The 25963-nt window shown below is 36.7% G+C and overlaps 1 protein-coding gene across 1 annotated transcript in view; it reads left to right on the top strand.

The window, feature by feature from the left end:
• The first annotated feature begins 1705 nt into the window (after window positions 1-1705).
• Window positions 1706-25963, top strand: part of LOC109113732 (A-kinase anchor protein 12-like) — a 36660-nt gene continuing 12402 nt past the window's right edge. The window contains exons 1-2 of the mRNA XM_042746264.1: window positions 1706-2004; window positions 20889-20991. Of these exons, the coding sequence (XP_042602198.1) occupies window positions 1894-2004; window positions 20889-20991 (214 nt within the window). The 5' untranslated portion in view covers window positions 1706-1893. The remainder of the gene's footprint in view (window positions 2005-20888; window positions 20992-25963) is intronic.

Here is a 25963-nt window from a genome sequence, read left to right as displayed (position 1 = left end):
ATCTATGTCAAGAATCTCAAATCAGTCATGTTTCAATTAGGTTATGTTGTCTGGGTCACAGAGATGCTGATTCAGTTATTTTAGGGCTGTTCTTTTATGACATTAAGACAAAATCTGGCAATTCAAGCACCAATTATTTTGATTATTTATTTGCCTCATCTAGCATCAGCTAAAAGGCTAATTAAGTCATTATTTACTAATATGTAATTGCTTTGGATTTCAGCTTATTTATCACTGGGCCTCATTCTGAACTAAGTGTTCCTAAAGGTAACTGAACATCCGAATTATTATTTTGAATCACTTAGACATGGGAGTACATGTGTGAGGGGTCACACTAGACAAAGTCAATGTTACTTAATTCAGTTACAGTGTGAATGTATTACGATACAGTCTCTGAACTGTGATGAAATTAAGAGTCCATAACCTATAAAATGTTGGATATAAGTTAATCACATCTCTAAGTAATAAGACTCCCTTACACTCTCAATACAGGTCATGACCTGAGCCTTTTTGCTTAAGTCTTTTTAAATTATGGATTTAACAATGTGCTCAAAACATACCACTTCTCTTACCACCACAAACTACTGCCTCTAAATGTGGTCTGGGTATTTCTGAAAGGCAAACATGTCTTCAGTCCATTCTTTAAATGTTTTTCCCTCTTTTATTACAGCGCAAGTTATCCTATAACAATGACCAAACTTTTGCACAGCATATACAGCATCTACAGGGATGGTCTTTGTATAACATAAACATAACCAAATTACCTAAACGTAATGCATAATGCATTCAGTATTCTTAATAAAACTGAATGCATTATATATTTTAATCTTAACCCTTTACACTAGGTGTTGTTTACTTCTCTACACACAGAGCCAGTGTATCGTGCCACCACGAGGTGGCTTGTGCAAACTTGGTTGTGATTCGCAAGTGGCCTGTAATTTATGCATTTAAAGCATCTAAACAAAATGCTTTGGAGCACAGCCGAACATGCAGTTAACAGAGAGAGAGAGGGACCTCACTGCACGGTTGGTTTAGATGCATGCATGTAGACGCAAACTACAGTGCCCTCTTAATTTGAGATTTCCTGCGGGACACGTTCCATTGGGCTGTTTTTCTGTGGAGGCCCCAAGGCACCCAATGTTGACATTCCCACTGTCTGTAAATAAAACCAGGGCTTAAGCTTAAATTTTAATATTTTCATTACTGCAGCTGCATGCCATTGTAAAATGAATGGTTCTGTATACTTTAAATTTTACTAAGAAAGGCAGGTGTTGTAATAATATCTTAATATTCTATGGAATTTCATGAGCGGTTTACATGAAAGCAAGCATGTAGTTTATAATGAGCACTTTTTGTTCTCAAAAATGTTTTATAGGGGTAGGGAAACTGGGGGTGTTTTAAGACATTTTGTTACTGTAACTGTACTGTGAGTGGTAATGTTAACAGAAAACAATGTTTTCAGTTAGTTATTTTTATTAGTTAAATTACATTTTCATTTTATTTTAATTATTTAAGAATTACATCAGCTTATAAACCAGACAGAATTGTGAGTTCTTGCCTCAAAAGTGTATTTTATCTTAATCTTCTAGAATTTTTATGATTATCTCAGAGGTTGTTAGCCATATTCAATTTTTAGTTGTGTTAACTGATGGTGTTGCACTCTCTCAGGTCTCTCTGGTTTGATGCTGTAAGGCGTGTCTGGCTGCTCTCCATGTGATACTGATGGGAGGAGGGCTCCTAAAAGTGAACCTACAGACCCGTTTCAACACTTTCCAAAGCAGACAACCCTCGGGACGGACTGCAGGGCGCATTTACGCAGGCTATTGGATACCTACTTCCTTTTAAACGCTCGTTATTTGACTTAAAAGTGGAGAAACAGCGACGTTATTCACCATGGGAGCGACACCATCCGTGCAGCGGGACGCGAAGAGCCCTGAAGATGCGCCAGAGGACATCGGCGCGGAGCTCAGCGACACTCAGGATGGAGAAAACGTAGACGGCAAGGTAACACTGCGCTTGAAAAGTAATATTGTCGCTCTGATGTGACGTTTTGGATGTGTGTGGATAAAAGAGGAGTAAACCATTTAACATGCTCACCTAAGTATCCCCATTCGGGACCCCTTGAGTCAGATGTGTGGCGCAGCTAGTTATTGAGCTTTGCTTTATGTAAACATCTGATACCTTTGACAGCTGTGACTGTGCTATTCGCTTTAGCAGGTATCCGAGAAAACGTTGAAACGTGTTTGCTTATGTCTATTCTTAGAGCTTTTCTTCAAGCTTAATGAGTAGATTTGCAGTGATGCAGCATTGAGGCGGTCAGATAGACTCCACCGGTTATTACAGCAGAGGTGCGACACTTTTTTTGGTCCAGACAACAACACAGAAAATTGAGATATGACTGCATTTCTATCCCGTTCACAATTCTTCATGATGAAGGTGCATGTTCTCAATATTTTATGACAGTGAGTCAGATATATCCGCCTGGTTAGGCTCATTAGTGTTTGAATATGTTTTCTTGACTAGAATTATCATTCAAGTAGTTCTGCTTCTGAATATATTAACATTCAAATGCATTAGTGCTGTCATAAGGAATATTAGCATTTAGTCATGTTGATACTAATTTTATGCAGGTGTTCTAAACAAGACATAAGAGTTTATAGAGGGCATAGAGTAAAAAATTGGCAAGTTAATTTGGTTATATTTTAGTGTAGGCCTATGTTGAACATTTTTTACTCTTTGTGAGTTGCTAAACAACAAATGGACTGGAACAGGTTGTGATTGGAGCAACAGCAATTTTCCCTTCTTTTCTGCATTCTGTAATCCAGGTTTTCCATTTCCCATTTGCTGATGAGAGCGTGATTATGGATCAAAAAAAAATATTTTTTTGACAAATTGATGGTTGATTTGTATGAATTCGTACAATCACATCTGTAATTTTTTCATACAATCTGATAATTCCCCACTCATGGTTAGGTTCAGGCATGGACCTTCATGCTAACTGTTTTTGTTGTTAAAATGATGTTTTTTTGTTGTTGTTGTTTTGCAAATCAAATATACATATTCATTAGAAATCGGCACCTTGCAAAACCTTGTTTTTTCATGAGATTGGGTTGGCTCCAACCAATCTGGGACTTTTCACTCTTGTGTGATGCCTTACCTAATTTAGAGACACAAATTTGCACTATGCTGTTATTTCTTGTCATGTGCCGAATCACGGGATGCATAACTAACACCTTGGCGTTATATTGCTCCAAAGAGCTATGTATCAAAATGACAGGATAATGTAGCAAGCAGAAGCCATGCAGAAAACTCAGGGGTTTACCAAGAATCACAGGATGATTTTTGATGGAAACTGACCGTTTTATACTATGATTTATCATACAATTATTTCATTTTAAGAGATGCTTGAGTGAGTCTTAAAAGTAATAGTTCATTCAAATATGAATACCCTCTCATGTCATTCCAAACTCATATGACATTCTTTCTTCTTTAGAACATGAAAAATATTTTGAAAAAAGCTGGTAACCAGATAGTTTTGTTTACCATTTTAAAAAACACTGAAACATTTGGTAACTCTGTAACCTACAACTATATCAATAACATAACTTTTTCATATTTTGGCATAAATCCTATGATAATTTCATCTGATGTTAACACGATCAAATTCCGTATTGATCACATTAATTATTTAAAAAGACCTTTTACAAAAAACCATAGAAGCATTATTGACAAAGCCATTACAGAGATGATCCCAGTGTAATACTTTTACATATTTGGAAGTGGAAAGCATATATGCTGTAGATGTTCATGTACATCTACCAGTACATTCAGCCTTCTGAAATATTAATACGATATTAACTGTTGTAGGTTGTTCATTTATTTATTTTTGCCAAAGAGATCAGCACAACGACAGCATTAATTACAAAACTTTATACAACAGACCACAGCTTGTTTTAGGAGAGGTATGTGCAGAAATATGATGGGACACATTTTGTTCCTGAAAAGGGTTACAATTCCGTTCAAACAAGATACAAACAAGACAATGTCCTTGCATTTTGTTTTCTCCCAACATTCCATTCTTCTTCTTCAGCTGTTTAGTTTCTGTGAAGTGCATGATGATTGTCTGACCAGCTGAGCTTGTATACAGTATTTGCCATTTTTAACAGGCAAGCCTAAAAGAATAAACATGTAGTTGTTGGAACAAGACACAAAAAGCCCTGTTAAACCCATCCAGTTTTGTGACTTCTCTGAATTCTGTGTAAATTGAAATCTAGACTGAAACATGTCGAAACGTGTGTGTGAGATATGGAATATTCAAAACTGGAGTGTTTGTTATTTATCAGATAAGGACCCTTGAACAGGTGTAGTCTGGCAAGGCACAAGCGACTGGCCTGTTAACAGTGTATGTGTGTGTGCACTTTAGAAATACAACTACATTCTGTGTATACAGCGTTTGTGTGAGGCGCCCTACTGGAGATGTGGTTGATAAACATCCTCTCTGGTGCACATAGGAATTTTAGTAATTTCTCTCTTTCGCACACACTCGCGCTATCTAAAAATGGGTCAAAACATACACAAGGTTGAGCACCTACTTAGACATCCCCTCACATTTGAACATTTGCTCCCCCTGAAATGCCTCCAAAACACTCACTTTGTTAAAAAACCAATAGGGGCTAACCCTCAGCTCTCGACTCTTTTCAGACTGTTTGCTGTGGATTCAATGGCTAAGCCCCAAGACTTAATTGCAAATATAAACTCACAATAATGCCTATGTTTCCCTTGCTGTGAGAGACACACTCAGGCCTTTTTCCAAACCAACAATACACTGATTGACAAGTTCATAAACACCCTTTAGTTGCGATTATCTGGATTAGATTCACACTATTCAAAGCCTGAAAATACTCAAAACCTGCGATTAGCTTGCGTAAACTTATTTAACTTTATGAAGAAAGGTATAAAACCCTTTACTTGTGAGGGCAGTAATGAGAGAGGGGTGGTGTGGGAGCGTTTGCAATCAGATAAGAGCCTCATAAAGGATGGGACCCGAGAAGAGGGGGGAGGAGTGGAGAACGAAGAGAACAGAGGGCCCATTTAGGATGGGCTGGAGGACAGGTCCCGGGGCAGAGGGGTAGTGTGTGTGCATCGGCCCGAAGAAAGAGAACTAGAGAGAGGGAGAGAGTGATGCAGGGAGGGGGACTTGGAAGGAAGGTTGCTAGTTTGAATGGGAACATATCACGTAGAAAGAGTGAAAGAGAGGGCACTGGGAGGGAAAACAAGTAGATGCATAATAAGCATGTGCTTTGCTGCTGGAGGTGAGGAGAACGGTAAAGATGAGAAATGGAGAGAGAGGGATATGTTTTTCTTTTTGCATGTGAAAGAAATGAGAAAAACATGAGATGTCATGCTGACTTTGTGCTGTCACATTGAATACAGGTGGTGTTGAGATGTGAGATTTTCATTTTTCACTCATTAAGGTAAAAACCTTACTGTGAGACACAGCAAAGATGAATGTGCATTGATAGGTGGCTCAATTGTACAGAAATTCTATGAAATTCTGTTTTTAAGTTCATACTAATGGTTGTTGGTACTTACCAAATGTTCATTGTCCATGATACCCTAATCAGCAGTTTTTGACTCTCCAGTCATAGCATTCATTAGTTTCAAATGCCTATGATCACACTGACTTGAGATCAGTGACTGAGGTTCACAGTAAAGCGGTGCTCAGTAAGTCCTATGGTCAGAGGATCCGATCCAGGATCAGCAGATGAGTGAAAATAGGGAATGGAGTCAAATATTAAGCAGTGTAGGTTGTGATGGAAGTGCATGCAGACATCAGGGGATCAGTGGTTAATGAGGGTTTGGCAGTGGTGGCCTGTCAGGCTGTTTGCTCCACCATCCCATTCACACTAATGGCGCTTTTCCACTGCATGGTACGGTTCACTTTTGGGGGGTTTTCCACTGGGTACAGTACATTGTACCTGGTACTTTTTTGAGTACCACCTTCCAAGTGAACCATACGGTTACCAAAACATGACGTGTAAGCTCTGCAGATCCCAGATTGGCCCGGAGAGAATCATCACTATCTGCGTTACTGAACTTGCGACACAAACACAAAAGAACCGCTAGATTTAAATCAGCACAGCCAGGGAAGGATCGAATGCTACTGTTTTGAATGAGCGCACCTTTTTTAACAACCAAAAAGTTTCGTTGTCTGTTGCAGAGAAGCGGATCCAGCGAGAGCTTGATGGGGCGACGCGTAATTAAAAAGTTTTTTTTTTTTTTTTTTAGGAGTCGTGGCAGTAGACAACTATAATGCCATGTAAATAATCCCGCCCACTCTAAAGCGATACTAAACTGCAGTGGAAACGCAAACTGTGCAGAGCCGAGTCGTACCACTCAGTGGAAAAGCGCCATAAGAGTGGGAGTGGGGACTTCCTGAGGTTTGACTGCAGAAAGGAATTTGTTAAATGGCTCAGTTAGTTGGAAAAGTTGTCTGTTCAGCTGATCTGGATATTTAATAAATAAAGTTCTAAAATTATATAAAATAATATTAATTTAATAAATTAGCCTTGTGGTTATTATTATTTATTATTATATAATTTTCACACTTTAAGGTTCAAATCTAATGAGTATCAGCCTTGACCTGCTGACCACTTGGATGTATACATTCAGTGCATTGTCATATGAGAGTTTTGAGTGTATGAAAAGACCATTAGTCTTTTATTAGAGGTAAGAGGGAGGCACTTAAAGTAATTCACTTAGATGAAGGATGCAGATGGAGAGTGAGCTATCATCAGCCAGAGAAAGGGAAAATGGAAGAGAAAAGAAAAAATAGAGGAGTGAAGGGTGGGCTTGGGAAAATCTATTTAAATATAATGTGAGGTTTAGGAAAACAGATTTTCTTGGTTATTTTTTTAATCCATTTATGAGGTGTTTAGTGAGTGTTTATAGTTTGTTGTTGGGTAATTACATCAGTTATTAAAGGACCACCCTGTTTCAGAGCAAGACTTCCTGTCCAGAAAAGGAAATTAGAGGAGGCATGATGCTCATGAAGTTGCTTCCTGTTTAAAGATCCAGTTATTCTCCTGATTATGTGTTATTTAGAGCAGAGATTAAAGCTATTTTTAAATCATTTTAATCATTTACACACAGAGCTTGTCTGTGTCTTGACAGGTCTGTTCTCAGAGGCACATGATGCCTGCTGGCAGAAGGGCAGGGATCCAAATAAACAATCTTCTTTTACTAATGTGGAATTAAAGAAGCAACTTTTATAAATATTTCACACCATTAAAACCTAGCTATATTCATCATAAAATATATACATATATTTAAATGACAATATTTCGTTTAGTCAGAGTTGATATTGTTATTAAAAGAAATTAGTACTTTAATTCAGAAAGGAAAGGCTTTTGCAGTGTTACAAAATATTTCTATATCAAATGCATGCTGTTCTTATGAACTCTAGATTCATCGGAGGTATCGTTTCCACACACACACACACAAAAACAAAAAAAATACATCAAGCAGTACAACTATATTTTCAATATGATAATAATACGAAATGTTTCAATCAGTTGAACATATCTGATTAATTTCAGAGGCATTATGTGACACTTCAGACCAGTTATGGCTGCTGAAAATTCATCTTTGCCATCACAGGACTACATTACGTTACAAAACATATTCAAATAGAAAACAGTTATTTTAAATTGTAATAATAATTCACAACATTATTGTTTTTACTGAATGTTTGATCATATAAAAGCACCCTTGGTGAGCGTAAGAGACTTCTTTTAAAAACATGAAAAATTTGAGTGTGTATTCATTGAATTCTTTGCTAGTGTTTTCTTTTGTTTGTTGTGTACAGAAAATTAATCAGTGAACCTTTGAACCAAATTTGTGTTTAGAAATACAGAAGTCTTTTCACTCGTTCTGACCCTGCCGGTGCCATCTCAATTTCCCTCTCTCTGTCTCACTGGCTCTCTCCAAATAGAAAGGACCTGTTTACATGGGTCAAAATAGAAGGGTTCTGTTTTCACCAGCCAACTCTCACTGTCCTCCTCCATCACATTAACTCTCTTTTTTTTTCTCCCCTCTCTCCCTCTTTAGAAGTAAAGTTGGCCTCATAAAATGTTAATGAGCGCCAGAGTTACATAAAAACACAGTCTTCCAGAAAAGAGGCCAATGAGGGCAAAGGTAGAAAGAAGAGACCATTTATAATACATGAGACATATCATCTTTAATTGACAATATGGAGCAAACAACTGTTTCTGTGCTCCTCAGTGTCTCTCCTTTTCTCAAGTAAACAAGCAATTTCATCGTATTTCCTTATCTTCCGAGTTACTCTTCACAGGCGATGGGCATGTGCTGATAAAAGTAAAGCGCTCTCCTTGTGGAGATCCCAGACTAAGAGCTTTCATCAGGAGCCAGCGTCAATAACGTTTCATTACTGCCCTGCCAGAAAAAGACAATCCCTGTCAAGCGTTTACTTTTGTCTGCACTTCACAGCTCAAGAAACCTATTGTGCTGCTGAACAAGAACTAAAGGCTCCTAGATGTGCTGTCTACACAGCTTATTACAAATGTAGTGAAGACTATCCAATTATATAGAGCTCATTTGAAGATAAACATCATCCGGAAGTTTCACTAGGATGGATTCTGAAAGTCTTTTGGATTTGAATGTGAATCCTCAACCACAGGTGATTGAATTCTTTTGAATATATTTTGGCTTTTTTTTAAATGACTTTTCACAATTGTGGGTTAAATTTTTGGCATCCTTGATGAACAAATCCATGAACAAAGGAAGATGCTGAGGGTGTTGCTAGCCATAAGAACTACAGTGTAATGATGTTCTTTTCTCTGGAAATTGGATTGGTCTGGCAGATTGTGCAGTCCATCTGGTCTTGGGCTGGTTGCATGCTAGATTTATTGCTTAGTAATGCTGATTGGTTTTAGCTGATGTCATAACTGTTGTTTCTCTGTAAAAAGCAGAACCAGCCTTCACATTTTTTTAGACGGCTGAATTTTTTAAACTGTGCGTAACAGTCATAGATCATCTATTCTGTGCAATGTTTTTGTTATGCATGTAGCAATCAGCCTTTGGATCAAAGAGATTATGCAAATACAGACACTCCCACACAGGGTAATAATGATGATGTCAACAAAATTAGGCAGAAGCCACAATCAGTGGATGGTACTGGATGTAATGTCATCACAGACAGGAACCACTCCCATACAAATGAACCTCAAAACAGATGATCTGATATGAATTGTCTGCAATTTTTGTATTTATGCCTTATTTGCATAATACCTTTAGTGAATCTGGTGCAAAAATGCAGATATTATATGCATTAAACAATGTTAAATATGAGGGCACATTTCAGTCTTAATTTCCGTTAATGTAGCATTTTTCTCGTTTCTAAATCTATTGAGTTTTAACGGTGTGGGTGAGCGTTATCTGTGCCCCTTAGGGAAATGTAGTTCAAAGAGTTCAATGAGATGTAGTAATTAAAGTGTGGATTCCATTTGCCAGAGAGTCATAAGGCTTTGTCAGATTTGTCTTCCTACTCTCCTGACAGCCCTTAAATCTGACCAAAATGAATCCGTCATGACAGTCTTGGCAGATATAAAGGATTCCTAATGAATCCTTTTATTCACATTAAAGAACAAAGTTCTGCTGTGCAAGTTAAGAGTTAAGAGTGAATTATATTTGTACCAGCTGTTTGTGGAGTCTTCATCAAGATCACCTAACATCTGATTTCTAATCACTGATGAAAGGATATGAATGGTAAAGGGAGTTTGATAGCAGTGTGTAACTGTGCTGGCTGTGACTGAGTAAAATCAATATTGGAAATGGGCCCTATAGCATCCATTTAAGTCCTGGGGAAGCATCACTAATGGATAATAACTGACTTTGTGTTTGTGTGGAAATGGCTAAGACCACCATGGTGAAGTGGTTTGTTTAGACAGTGTAATATTTCTATGAGAAAAGTTACTTTTGGTGTAGCTGTAGATTTGATTAATCATTTATTTCTTTTGGTATGTAAAACTTTATGTACACAGAATCACTTAAAACTGTTTACAAAGTGCCTTACAGAAGACACATAGCCTAAATAAACATTCACAAATACGTGTAAAGCAGATTAAAAAAAAAAAAAAAATATATATATATATATATATATATATATATATATATATATATTAGGGCTGTCAAATGATTAATCACGATTAATCACATCCAAAATAAAAGTTTTTGTTTACATAATATATGCGTGTATGCTGTGTATATTTATTATGTATATATAATTACAAACACATGCATGTATACATTTAAGAAAAATATGTTATGTTTATATATTAAATATATTTATATATAATATAAAATATAAGAATATAAATATATAAATGTAGAGCTGAAACAACTAATCGATTTAATCGATTAAAGTCGATTATTAAAATAGTTGTCAACTAATTTAGTAATCGATTCGTTGCTAAATAATTTTTATTTGCCGTAAGCGGCTCATTTCGTGCATATTTTAAATCTGCGGTGACCAAAGTGTGGCAGTAATGAGCCACCGGAGGTTTTACTCAGCCAGTAAAGCAGGAGAAGTAGCGAATAGCCAATAGCTGGCCTCGTTTTATGTCACGTGCTTCCCGCACAGCGTCTCTCTGTCTGCAGCATTCAGCGTGATGGGTGAGGCAGGCGGCAGTGGAGTAAGCTCGAGTAAGAAAAAGAAAAAAGCGGAAGATAAAACTAATCGGACGAAGTCATCCAAAGTGTGGGAGCGAAAAGAGAGCAAGCCTAACTGTTAAGCCCTGAACATTTGGACATGTTGACCTTTTTACACTGCAATGCAAAGTTTTTCTCAAATAATGAGTGAATAGTGGTCTTCCTCATTTCCCACAGGTAGTCGAATTCCTGTCAGTTCAGGCATAAGCTGTTTTGTTAACATTTTATCGCTTTATTACATTTTTGAATTTTGCACTGTTATAAGGACCACTACATATTTAAATCCGATGAAAATCACAGTGTGCAAAGACTTTTATTTGTGCAGATTCTGCAGTACGATGTTGTTTGCAAATGTTTAGTCGTAAAAGCTGATAACATTGCTTTTTAACAATTAACATTTAAAGCTTTGTCGTTTACCAGTTCATAATTCAGTTATGCAGCCTAATTATGACTGACTGAGAGAGGTTAATGTTTAAATGTATTTGAAATGCACTTTTTTCTAAGCATTCACTGCTCTTTTTCACACAGCAGGTTTTTTGTGTGTACAATTTTTTTTCTGGACAACCTTCTGATGGATTTTACTTTAAATTTTACTTTAAAATGTGAGTTCCATTCAGGTTTCATGCCATTGGCACTTTATTGGAAGGATTGTTTACAATTTCACTGCATAAGCTATAAAGCTGTTTCCCAGGTATAAGCTGTGTGTTTACAGGAAAAAAAAATAATAAAATGCAATTTACTGCAATTTTAATTCTGTTTTATTCTTATTCTTCGTGATATGTTCTGAAAGATTCCTTAATAAGCTTTGTTCGGGATGTTAAACTACTTTAGGAGCCCTAAGGATTGCCATGGTGAAAACATTATTTGAAATCTCCTTGTGAAATTTGCTAGAGTATGTCTGGGTCAGTGTTTTGATCGCAGAAGAGTTCGACAAAGGATAAATAACACATAATAAAACACAACTCCAGGTATGTTTTTGATGAGGATATGACAATGCAAAATGGTTAAAATCTCTAAAAAGTCTATGTTGAATGATAAAGACCCTTTGTTAATAATTTACTTGGGGGAAAAATGGGCAAAACTAAAATATAAGTACATAAACCGATTCATCGATTAATCGTAAAAATAATCGACCGATTAATCGATTATCAAAATAATCGTTAGTTGGAGCCCTATATAAATGTATATACATGTAAATATTTTCAAAATATTTACTGTATGTGTATGTATTTATATATACATAATAAATATACACAGTACACATACATATTAGGGCTGGGCGATATATCTAACGATATGATCATGCGCATCTAGTCAGTAAATCTGGTTCCTTGATTAGCGCTAAATCACCATCACCTGCTTTCAAATGGAGCGGCATTTAATAGACAGAGCCGTAGATCACTGACAAGGTACGCAATATCGCGTTCATTATCCCAGATGAATCGCCTTCGATAATCAACGCGATATTGCGTACCTTGTCAGTGATCTACGGCTCTGTCTATTAAATGCTGCTCCATTTAAAAAAGGGTGATGGCGATTTAGCAGGAATCACGGAACCAGATTTACTGACTAGATGCACATGATCATATCGTTAGATATATCGCCCAGCCCTATACCTTATAGTATGTAAACAAAAACTTTTATTTTGGATGTGATTAATCGCGATTAATCATTTGACAGCACTAATATATATATATATATATATATATATATATATATATATATATATATATATTATGTGTGTATATATACATGTGTGTATATATACACACATAAAAAAGTTAGAAAATGGAATGAAAAAATAATTTAACTAATTGGGGGAAAAGTTCAGTTGATTGATTGGGGAAAACAACTAATTGAATCAGCATTCTTCACAAAATTCACATTTAATATATATTAGCATTCAAAACATCAATGGTCAATGATTTTTATCAGCTGTGATGTAATGGAAACGCTATTGGCTATTTCAAAAAGGGGCGGAGCTGTTCAATATGTTCCAGCCTGTCTTCCTGTTTTGCACTTCAATGGATCTTTAAACGCATTTAAATTGCATGTTTCAAATCAGCATCTAAATATGATGTTACCTGTTGTTTCTCATGCTCAGATAGCATTTTAAAAAGCACATATTTAAGGTTGATCCAGCCAATGTACGTTTGCAGTCCCAAGCGTGCATCTCAGCATGGTGTTTCTATAGGATCTGGAGCTTCTAATGGTAGCTGCAGTGATGAAATGACTTTTTAGAAATTAACGATTGGATCTTTTATTTAGAAGGTAGGATTTACTCCACCATATTGTGTGTTATACTTTCTCCCATTCACAGATATATGAGTGAACCATCTTGATATATATGCAGTTGTTGATGATTAATGGGTTAAACAATAAAAGGACTTAGAATCAAGCCTGGGGGGACACCACAAAACATCACATTGCATGCTATTGTAATCATGCCACAGTTCACATGCCTCCAGTTTGAAATTGTCACTATGTTGTTTGTTACTTTGGCTTTGCAAGACATCTAAACAAATAAGGAAGCCAGGAGAGGAGTAAAGGACTTCCTGTTTCAGGCACATGCGCTGTTTCTCCTTCACTGCAGTGCAGAGTCTCATCAGCTTAGTGCTGTACCTAAAATAACCAGATGCTGTCCCCTCTCTCTTTCTCTCTCTCTCACACACACACATACACCATCTCTCTTTTTCTTTCTCTCAGAGGACAGAATAACCCTTCTTCATCCTTGAAAGGCAAATCATGACTCATGCCTCTTGACAAACTGCTGTGATCCTTATTTCTGGTAAAGAGGCATGTGTTTCTGTATATGAGAGTGTGGGGGGTGGAAGTTAGAAAGCACATATCAAATTTGTAAGCGTCCAAGGGGAGCTGTAAAATCTCAGCACAATCATGTATTGACTGAAAGGTCATATATCGCTCTGGTTCACCGCCATGCCAGGACATTTAGAAATGTTATCTTCAGATATATACAGAGAGTTTGAGCATATAGAAAGTCCTAGAATGCACTGTAGTAAACAGCAATTGCATTTTGTCTCCTTATTAGAGATGATAGTGATGGACTTTTATCACTGGCAGAGCTAGAAGAAGATATGCAAGATTCATATACAAGGTTTATGAAAACAGAGATGCTCATAGTTCAAAGGAGATTTTATAGCTCATATTAGTTTAGGTACTAGTTTAGATTTAAATAACCATTAAAGACATAATTCACCCAAAATTTCTGTCATTTATTTACTCACCCTCATGTTGTTTCAAACCTTTATGATTTGCTTTCTTCTGTGCAACACAAAAGAATATATTTGGAAAAAATGTTGGCAACCAATCAGTTTTGTATGGACAAAAAACATATTTCTCAAAAAAAAAAAAAAAAAAACTTTTTTATGTTCCACAGAAGGAAAAAAGGGATGGCACAATTTTCATTTTTGGTTGAACTATCCCCTATAGGGGGTTTTGAAAGCATTTGTGAATGTGCATGTCTCCACCAAATTTGGTCATATGCCTCTACCAAAGTATCATTGTTAAGGCATAAAATAAAATCAGGCAGCATGTGATGATCTCTATAAGCTCAGTTCCTTAGTCTTAAACAATTCTGTATCTTTGGTTGGATAACAACATCATGTGGCTGTTGGCGGCAGTGGGGAACTAATTTCCCTGGTGTTGTATCTAATCTTCTCAGGTCTCCTGAGAAAAATGACTTTGTGTCAGTTCAACAGCAGATGGGAAATGTTATTTGAAAGTTAAGGGAGTGTATTGAAAACACTGTATCAATGACAAGTAGTTTGTCAGTTGGTAAGGACAGTAGAAAGTTGACATATGAGTTAAAAGCAGGTTTTGCAGGACCCTAGGAACAGCATTTTAGTGCAGAATTTTCTTATTGAAAAATTGTTTGTGTATTAGGTGAACTATCCCTATTTCTGCAGTGATTTAATGGATCCAGTTTCACTATCTCCACCAGATTCTAACTTTAAACTCTTCAAAATAACAGGAGAGTCACGTATGAACTCTTTCTTTCTCCTTATGATCTGAATCACAGGAGGACCTTTGGTGAGAGAGAGAGGAGGAAGTTTATTGTTTCAGACCAACTGTGGGGGGTGGGAGGGAGGTTTTTATCTGGGACGGTCCGGCTGATCTGCCAGAGACACAGGGAGGTCCTGTCCTATCACATTGATGTTTGCTCACTATGGTGGCCTTAGTGACAGCTGTTTGAAGGAGTGGAAGGAACAGAAGACTCCCAGTATCGGCAGGAGACAAATAGGGGGTCAGGAAAATCAGGAAAACGAACAGTGGGGTGGCTCGCAGCTTGGAAGACTCCGCACGGACATTTATATGTACAAGTTCCTGGAATTTGTAACAAAATCACTCCTTTTTTGTATATTGCTCCAAGTCAGTGCCAAAATATTATTTTTTTCTTCATCAAATGAGAAGTAAAGAATTCACTGCATATGTTTCCATGAAACAAACAAATCTGAAGCCAACATGAAGGAAGTTTTAGGAAAGCGAGCACTTAATCCCTAGCCGCCTTGCAGATATGTAATTTTCAAGTCTGTCACTTTGCTATTTGTAAATGTGAAGCTCAAATGCCATATATTTGCCACAGTCTAATAAGTTTAGGCAAGAAGATGATGTGTTTGTCTGCCTTGGAAGCCAAAGATTTTTCCCTTCAGTGAGTGAGAAAGGGGCAGTTTGGTGTGTGGTGCTCTGGATCTGATTCAGACTTTGAGAAGGCTGATGATTTGTGGACTTCAAAGACTTTTGTGATCTCAAGCAGTGTAACTGATTCAAATCGACTCACATGTACATTTATATGATTAGGCGTGTAAGGGTGCAGAATATTTTGGTGGCCTATTTGTCAAGATCAGGCATAGCCTTTTAAAACACTGGGGCAGTTTACCACAGTAATACTACACTGGTGTAGATTGTTTGTGAAGTAAGTGACTTAACTGAGAGAGACTGAGGTTTTCTGTGTGTTGCCAGAGGCTGATCGTTTCACATCTGTGTTTGTGTTGAATGAGATGATGCATGCAGTTTGTGGTCTCTGAGGCTCCAATACTGAATATGTGTAACCGAAGTGTGTATGTGTGCTTAACCCCCTACACAGAGCATGTCTTTTTCTCTCATGCTGAATGAGTGGTTTACTGTTTCAAAATTCAGCTGGAATTTTGAGCAGATTAAGTTAAATAAGATGAATATGTGCTATATGTGTACATCAAAAACAGCTAAATTGTGTGTTGTCTCAATGACTGTCTCACTAAGTAAATTTACTTTTATCAAATGGCAGTTCTTTAAAATACCTTTTTTTGTGATTTGTTGAATTTTCTTTTTCCATTGAACTATGCCTTTAATAATGAAGCAGTGTGCTAAGCAATAGGTGAAAGCAAGAGCAAGTTTGTTGTATCAGGGAGGTTTATTTTCTCAACTGGGAGGTTTGTGTTTGGGGCATAAACAATCATGCATCCATCATGAGATCTCAAATGCCAATCTCAATTACAATTTCTCTGCAAGCAGATTACAATACAGCAAAAGCAAGCAATGAGGATAACAGTCACTAACAAAGCTTCAGAGTGGAAGTCATATCCCAGCTGGGACAATTGAGCAATATGGATCCAATTTATTGACTTTGGTCTGTTATGATTCCCTGTTGTTCATAGTGTGCCTAAAAATGTTTATCATCCCGCTGACATCAGAATTTGTAAGCTTAACTTCAAAAGTTTTAGGGTCAATATTCAGCTAAATGTCAAACCTCATTACACAAAACACTGTTTCACCCGTAGTAATCAGGCTCCATTTAACTGTAATAGCTTTCCTTGTGGTAATCAAATTGCTTGTGACAGTTGAGTGACAGTTCACCCAAAAGTAAAAATTCTGTCATCATTTAAACTTCCAAACCTGTATGATTTATTTTCATAAAATAAAATATTTTTAAAAACAAAACAAAAAAACTTCTGAGACATTTTTCAAATGACCGTGTCCACAGAAGAAAGAAAGTAATGGAAGTTTGAAATGACATGAGGATGAGTAAATGAAGGCAGAATTATTGGGTGAGCTATCCCTTACAGTAAGAGATCTTAGCTCCTCGGTTTTAGTTTATCTGGACCTATCCGGTTCAACCATCAGCTGCTGATTTTGGATCTAAAGTCTTACTCCTTGTAGACTTCTTTGATAACAGATTCTATCATGTTTCGTTTCCACACTCTCTGAACTCGCCACTCAAAGGGTTCAGTATTCTGACCACTGTTATTGTCTTTCTACAGTTTGATTAGAACATCACGTTTTCTCTTATTGCTTCTATAAAAATGATACATAGCTTTATATCTAATATTCCCTTTTCGTCTGAAGAAGTGATCTCAGTCTGCATCTCTGACCACTCTGAACTTGGAAAGTTTATCATAATTACCTCAATTACTGCTTCTTTCCCCTCTCCATCCTTACAATTGGCAGAATTAGAGTCAAAAAAAAATTTTCTGGCCTACAGTTCCGGAAAATGCAGGCCTCTTTTTAGATACAGGCAGTGACTGAACCATACATCAGGCAAATACATCATTGTGTAAAACTAGTCTTCCATGTTCCTAAGTTAGGAAACTTCTCTATTCTTGTCTTCCAGTGTTGAAAGGACACCCTGTAAATACAGTTATATAGTGTAACTCTTACTGACAAGTCTACATCACAGTCTTCTGACAAATACTTTAAAATTCAAATATGCCTTTAAAAGTAACCAAATTAGCCAAAAATAGATATTCTATAAGTTTGATGTTGTTATTATTAGGGGTATGCTAGTTGTTGCTGTAAGCTTCTTCAAACAATGGCTATTATCCATCTGTCCTCTGCTGTTTTCTCTGTGATATAGTCCTCATCAGCAAGGGGTCAAAGGGCAGAGGTTAACAGGCATGGATAAACCATGACCCCCAAGGGGATTTTTATTGCCCTGTGTCAGGCGTATCATAGGTATGACTTTTTGAATGTGTACAGTGGTGTTCAAGTCTTAGATTTATGGTGAAAATGCTGCTATTTTGAACTTTTCTCATTTGCTACCATTTTTTCTTCACATATTATATTACCAGTATCGTAATTAGAGTTAAAAATAAACATGAAATGTATTTTGAGTGTATTGAGTGTATTTTCCGAAAGCTATAACTTGTAGCTATGCATTTTCGTCACTTATATCCTCTCTGGACCTCTCACAATGTATGTGACAATGCAGTTATCATGTTATGCATTCATTTAAGATCTGGAGTCAGGTATCATTGTTACAGCAACACTATAAATGTTGCTGGCAAACATTTACTAGCCTGGGCTTTCAGTTTAATTAACTATATGAGGATTTGATATACTGTAGTTTACACCCTGTTTAAGACCTTTTTAACGCTATAATTCATCTTAAGGTGTTTAAATTGGCGTTTAAGAGACTGAGGACACAAGCTTAGGTATTCTGCAAAATCTAAATTATTTAACTGTTCATACCAAGACACTAAGTTTTGTCAATTGAAGTTTCATTATTCATTACTTAACAAAAATAAAAGATGCACACACACACACACACACACACACACACACACGCACACACACACACACACACTTTTATTTATATATATATATATATATACAAAATGTCATGGACACCCAGAGAGTACTGAAAACTTTAGAAGGTCACATCTGTAAGATGATTGTTATTTGGAGTCTTTGACAACTGGATAGATGTTTAAGAGAGCATGAATTCTCCTCTCCTTTGCTGTCTTTCCCTGTCCTACAGAGAAGAGATTTGCACTCTCTCTGCAGAGTGATTTGTGGGATGGACAGCCGTCCCTGAACCTCTGATCTGCAGAATAAAGCAGAGAGACTGCAACAGAGGAGGGGAGGAATAGGAGAAAAAAGGAATCTGGCAGATCAGTGTAATACAGGGCAGCAGAACAGATGGAAGTATGAAAAAGATGGGTGCATTTCCAGATAATGAAGTTTTAGGAAGGACATAGGAAAACATTATTTTTGTTTTATTTTGTTCTATTAATGTATAGCATAAATATATTGAAAAAGCAGCACACAAGGCCAGTCACAAATGACATTCATGACAGCACACACACACCACACACACACACTCACACCTGATGTCACACCTCTGTGCAAACCTTCCACCCACAAGTGTGTGGTGCCATAAAGACAAATTGTGTTTACCTTTAGTTATTTCGGATAAACAACTGTCACACTTAAACACACTCACACTCTGTCAGTTTTTTGTTGGGTGAACAGTTGTTAAATGTCCCGGGTGAGTTACGACTTTAGTAAAGGACCACGTGTATCACCAGTGGGGTCAGACATTGTTCAGAAACCACTCTGCTGGCCAATCAGAGATGGATACATTTAAAAATAGCAAGAATTGTTTAGCCTAATTTATTAAGTCATTTTCTTGTCAATTTTCTTCCTTGTTATATCTGGCATAAAACCTTCCTGGATGGATCAGTATGTTGATCTTATTTTCAGCTTGAAAATGTCAGTAGGTGTAGTAGATATCAGACACAAACTCTGCATGGATTTGATCAAGAAAATGACATGTAAACAACTCACAATAGATGACGTGATGTTATATAAATACTCCAGTCTCTCATTAAATTACTTTAGAGCTTGTGTACTGTTTTACAGTCCACTCTTCAATAAATATACTGAGGAGAACTGATTTTCATAGTTTATACATTATTGCCAAATATGGAAACATAAGTGCTCATTTTTTTCAGTAATCAAATTTTTAGTGATATTGGCAACTAAACGTGAAAAGTTTATGGGGAAATTTGGACATAAAGAGAAAATCTTATTGAATGAATTGGAAAATGTGGATTCACACCTGGTATGTACACTACCCTTAAAGTTTGGGGTGGTGCGAATTATTATTTTTTTTTTACGTTTTTGAAAGAACTCTCTATTTCACTAAGGCGGCATTTATTTGATCAAAAATATAGTAAAAATTGTGAAATATTACTGCATTTAAAAAAACTCTATTTTAATATATTTTAAAATGTAATTTATTCATGTCATGATAAAGTTGAATTTTCAGTAGCCATTACTCCAGTCTTCTTTTATTTTAATATAATTATTTGGTGCGTAAATAACATTTGTTATTATCAGTGTTGAAAACGGTTGTACTGCTTAATATTTTTGTGGAAACTGTGATACGCATTTATTTGAAATAAAATTCTTTTTGTAACATTATAAATGACTTGGCTTTCACTTTTCACTTCACTGAATAAAAGCATTAATTACCTTAAAATAAAAAAAATCTTACCCAAAACTTTTGAAAACCTTAATTGTGGATCTGAGTTATGGATCTGTAAATGGCAAGTGACGTCAGGTCTAATAAAGGAGGGGATGAAACAGAGCTGTGGTAGGAGAATTTGGGTGGGGTTGTCCCCATCGAACTGGAATTCTGTGAAGGGGTCTCGGAATGTGGAGAATGACTGTCATGAGATAGGCCTGGATGGGTTAAAAGGACACCTGCTGGACCACTGTCTAAATCTATCTAATCTGTCTTATTCTGACATCAATGCCGTCTTCAATTTAAATATAGTCAACATGGAAGCTGATGCTGAAAATTAAAACAATGAACTGTCAAATCCTCTCTCAAATCCTCATCTTCATTTGAGTTATTTTCCTTCACCTGTTTTAACACTTCACTTTAGTACACAAGAGAAGTGCCAAATCATTTGAATAGTGCACAGCCCCTTTACCGGATCTTCACGAGGTGCCTCCCTTTTGGAAGCCACCCTGATCCATTGATTTAATTAAACCATCCTTAGAGAGACTCAGTGTGTGTGTGTGTGTGTGTGTGTGTGTGTCTGTGTAGGTGAACACCAGATTGTAGATTTAAATACATGAATTAAACAAGTTTTTCTGTATTGTTGATCAGATAAATGCAGCCTTGGTGAGTATGAGAAACTTCTTTCAAAAACATTTTTAAAAAATCAAACTCCCATAACTTTTCAACAATACTATACGTTGTAATGTGAATGTTTTTTTTTAAATTAAGAACACATTTGGTTATTCATATATGACCAAAATCCAAACTCCGAACAAGCTAAGGGTACAACTGAGCAAAGCCCGGTGAGAAATAATTACAATATATCATCATTTTGAATAGCTCTTCATATCTCTCTTCTTTCTTTCTGTTTTAGCCTCTTCAGAAGAATGGACAGATCTCCATTTCCAGTCTTAATGGGAAGACAGATGATCAGACAGAGTATAATGGCCACACGGAGGAGAACCCACCGGCTGATGGTATGTGCTCATAACCATGTGCTTGAACATTGTTTGTATATATCACTCTCATATCTTTATTACCATGTTTGTGTGCATGGTATGAAAATAACTGACACTAATAGTGTGCTGCCTCCCAGCGTCAGGGGTCTCTGTGTGAGGCTTAAGATGTGATCTTTATCTTTTTATCTGTGTGCCCTCTTTCCCCAACTGAATCCTTCTCATAATCCCCAGCAATCCTGAAGATGAGAACACCTACGTAGAGTGGACACCAACATAGACCTCTTTAGTCCCCTAACTATGGTCTGTGAGAAGACTCTAGGGCAATAATGCATACCATGTTTATTTTTACTCGTTTTTTGTGTTCTTTTCTTGCTTTTCAACTCAGAGAGACCACCAAGATGCTTCCCCCCAATAATATTTAGCAAGCCATGACCTAGCTGACCCCTTAAAGAGGTGTATGTTTTTAATAAGCTAGCCTCATTGCATGTATAGAAATCTTAGGTGTCTTTAAATTTGGAGGTCAAATCACACACTTTGCTGGAATTTCATCATGAATAAAACAAAAAAAAAGGAAGGCATATGGAAGAATAGCTAAATTATTGTATATAATGAGCCATGAATCTTTGCGGAATGGAATGCGATTTGCATTTTCATAAATAATCTTGAATATAATATGAGTAACGGTTTTAGTAGTGTATCATGACTTGAGTAGTGTTACTGACTTGTTGAAGTTTATTATAGAAGTAGCAATACCCGATTCATGAATGAATCATTCAGAAAATATCAAACCACATGTATTGTTTGTTCACAAATCTGACATTGCTATTTCTCTCATAACCATTGTTTTTGTGTGTGTGTGTGTGTGTGTGTATCAAAGCAAGAACAAAAGAAAGATTGACAAAGCAAGAATAGTCTATCTTCTGTGCCACATCTGACAGTGTAGACATTTACACACAAATAAAACCTGTTTTTCTGTTGTTGTTGCTTTGGATGCAGTGAGACTAGATTATGTATATGCAAGTCTCAAGCATGACAATACCAGGACAAGCCCTTGCAACGCTCCCAAAATGCCTCAGTACTGGCTTTATTTAATCTGCATGATTAATGCTGTAATGCCAGCCAAGAGTATTTAGCCATAAATTTCTAGCATGCTCAGTGCAGCCATTTATTTTCTCCAGCATCCCCAGAGTACCAGAAAAACCCCTGGAACGTTTTATAGAAACATACTGGGAGAATAATGTGTGTAAAATGAATGTGTTGATATATCTGTCTGTTCTCCATTGTTAAGAAACCTTCCAAAATATGATGCTGTCAGGTTTTAGTGCAACTTTACAATGGAAACCATGTACACAGAGTCAGCTAAAGACAGATGAGAGAGAAGTATGATTATTTTGGTGTCCACACTGCCAAAAATGACATATTGTGCTATGTCTCCCCAGCCAAAATCAACAAAGAAAAAATAGTGCTTTCAATATTAAAAACACATTTTTACAATTTCCTTTAATCAGCATCAAATGTTTAAATGTCCATGAATACACACCCATACAAGCTCACTCATTCACATGATTATACTAATGCACATATGTCAGCAGGAAATTACAAACACAGATTTACTTGCCTGACCTACATGTACAGACATGCAACAGTTACATGTATACAAAAGTTTGCAAATGAATTAAGTTTTCCCACCCACCCACTCACACACATACACACACACAAGCTGGCTGCCAGGCATTTAGGAGGTGGCGACGTGAGTGAGTCCAGAGAGTGATCTCAACCATTATCTCATACACAGTCCTCCCCCACCTAGCCGTGTGTGTGTGTGTTTACTCTGATAGCATATGAGTCTGTGTTCCATTATCAAACATGTTTTAACAGGCTGTATGTGATTTATCTGTATATCTTCGGAATTCAGTCTTGCTGGTATAAGTGTATCCCTTTACTGTATATTTTCCTTTTGCTGTTTGTATGTGTGTTTGACCTATTTCTGTGGAATTGTGTACATAGAGAGCTCCGCCTCTGAGATTGTTGATAATTGCTTAAAGATTTTTTTATTAGTGTTTAGAATTTGAATCTAAAAGAGTGATTTGCTTTTGACTGTGTGTGTGTGTGTGTGTGTGTGTGTGTGTGGTCAGTAATTCACTTAGAATCTCTTTTCCAGATCTGCAGTATGATTTGAGGTCAGATTCCTGGAAAATTATGAACATATTTTTATTTTGATTAAGCACCTGTTTTCTAGTTTAAAATAAAAAACTATTCAGGTCAGCGTCTTTTGAAGCCACATACAAATTACAATGATTTCTTGTGTTTAGATTTACTAGTAACTTGGGATTTTCTTGACTGAGTAAACATTTGTAAAAACTCATGCTGTTGATCCGAGAAACACACAGATGAGGAAAGCTGAGATGACATGAGAATGGAATGTGTGAAGTGTGGAGCGATGAAGGGTTTGGCAGAAAGAGAAAACCACAGGGAGAGTGTGAATATGTGTTTGATTAAGTGTAATTTAATTCCTTTAATTTGCAGCAATAAAAAATGAAAAGAGATGTAAAGTGTGCATAAATGAAAAGAAATAAGAGTTTTCCCTTTGAAAGCATTAAAAGAGTCTAGTTTCATTATTGTTTGACTGTTAAACATTCATCCTGACTGTGGATATTGACAAAAGGATATTGAAAGTGAGATTTGTTCTGGGCAGACAAGGGAATACATAGTTCAGACAACCAAATGTTGGCTTGATGTTTTACATCACAACATGATTACATAGAATCTGCCAGAGCACTGGGTGATTAATAAGAAATGTGATCGTCTCATATTATGTCATTGAGATAAGTCATAATCTAGTAGTTTGCTAACCTTATATTGATAAAACATTTAAAAATATGACTAATATTATATTAGAAAAACAATCTGGTTCAAATAAATGCTGTTATTTATTAAAAAAATCATACAAAAATGTATAACAAAAATAGTAAACACCGTTTTCAACATTAAGAAGAAGAAATGTTTTTTGAGTATTAAATCAGCACATTAAAAGAACTGAAGACTGAAATAATGGCTGCTGAAAATGTAGCTTTGCCATCACAGGAATAAACTACATTTTAAAATATATTTAAATTGAAAATTGTTAGCCTAAGAGACATCTGTCAAAACATTTAAAAAAACTGTTACCGACCAAAAGCTTTTGAATGGAAGTTTACAGTATATTGCAGTATCATTTATGTAGGTACACCAAATGGACTACAACCGTGAGGTGAATTATGATGTCATGGGTACAAGTTGTACCTAGCACTGTGACAGCTCATGGAGTAGTTATGCACTATCAATAATCTGAGTCACTGTCATAGTGTCCTTTCTGAAAAGTGACAAATTAGCCCAGTGTAAGAAATGACCTAATAGCGAAGGAAACTGGTGAGGGAAGAGGAAGCAATGACGCAAAAGAATGAGCGTGCTTCCTGCACAGCATTCCTCAGCTTCCTCTATCCATAGAAAGCAAAGGAAACAGGAAGAATAAAATAAGGAAAGCTTGATATAGAGATGGAAGGTACGAAATGCAGAGATGCTGTTTTAAAAATAATCTAGTAAGCGAAATCAGGTGAAAGTATAAAGCGGGAGACTAGCCGGAGAGTTAGAGACAGTCCTCTGTTCCTGGCCAGATCTTCACACAGCTCTCATTTCCTTTTCCTCCCATTATTTCGACATCATCTTCCAGGCCCAAGGAATGCGTGCACAGATGAGGGCGTGTGTATGTGGAAGTATGTGTGTACGTGTGTGAGTTGGGGTCTGCAATGACGTCGCAGCATCCCCTGCAAGCCCCCAGGCCAGCGGGAAGCCCACTTCCACATGTTCCCAGCCAAAACAGACCGTTGACTGCTCACGCTTCTGTGTTTGATCACGTTTCTCTGATGCAAGAGATAAGATGGATGTCATTCTGGGTATCAGTTTCACCAAGACAGACCATGACTGTGATGAGCTGTTGGTATTTTATTATATCTTACTAGGCCTACATCAGGCTGGAATAGGCCATCTGTGTCAGTTGTGGCAAAATCCTCAAATATGACTCAGCTTATAAGTGTTGCATTCAGGAAGAAGTAGAGTACAAACTTCCTCTTTTGAGAAATGTCCATTACAGTAGAAAGGGAGTGACTCACACTGTCTTTAGTGTGAGAGAGTATGTGCTTATTGAATTCCACTCCTATGGAGTCACTGGGGGCAAAAGGCCTTTCCCATATGTCAAATCCCTCTGATCTGAGCCCCATGGCTGTGTCTGTTACTATAGATCACAATATAGTCTGAGGACTGCTATTCATCTGCTATTCAAGAAGAATTTGCCCTACTTGTACTCTCTAGCTTTGCACCCAAACACTTAAGTTATTGTCCAGCGCTGCAGTCCAGTAACTTAAAACATCACAATAAGATAGCAATCAAATCATTTGAGTACAACTATTGTTGTGGTAAAGTGAATGATACAGAAAGAGCTTTTGGTTTAGTTAGGAGAGATAAAATAGCAATCTTAACCAGATGAGTTTCCGCGTAGTCTGTAGGATCCTGACCAAACTGGATTAGAGTTGTTATCACCCACTTAGAAGAAGATTTTAGCTGGAATTCACACATTCCATGAGAACAATGGCAAGGTGTGAGATATCTGATTAGACCCTTGTATGCTGGGGAATTCTTCAGCTATCCTCCTTCAACAAAACTTGAATGAAATAAGCTGCCTCAGTTTACACTTTGAATGAACCATTAGGACTGTAGAGTGCCGGCCTCATTACATTAGCATTCCACTAGCTAGTCTGGGAAGCAAATTTGAAATAGAAAGTCACTTTATTTGCTAACTTTTCACTTAAGAACAAGGACAGATCATTTTATCAAGAGAGACATTTTTATTAAACAGTGTTTTTCCTAAAATATTTTAAAATAACGGAAGGTCAGCATATGTTAATACGTGGGTCCAAAATTCACTAATATAGGTAAAATTGGCTTTTTTTTTTAA

This window comes from Cyprinus carpio, chromosome B20 (genome assembly GCF_018340385.1).
Source record: "Cyprinus carpio isolate SPL01 chromosome B20, ASM1834038v1, whole genome shotgun sequence".
NCBI classification, from domain to species: Eukaryota; Metazoa; Chordata; class Actinopteri; order Cypriniformes; family Cyprinidae; genus Cyprinus; species Cyprinus carpio.
Note: the sequence above shows the minus strand (reverse complement) of the source record. Positions and strands in the feature narration are given on the sequence as shown.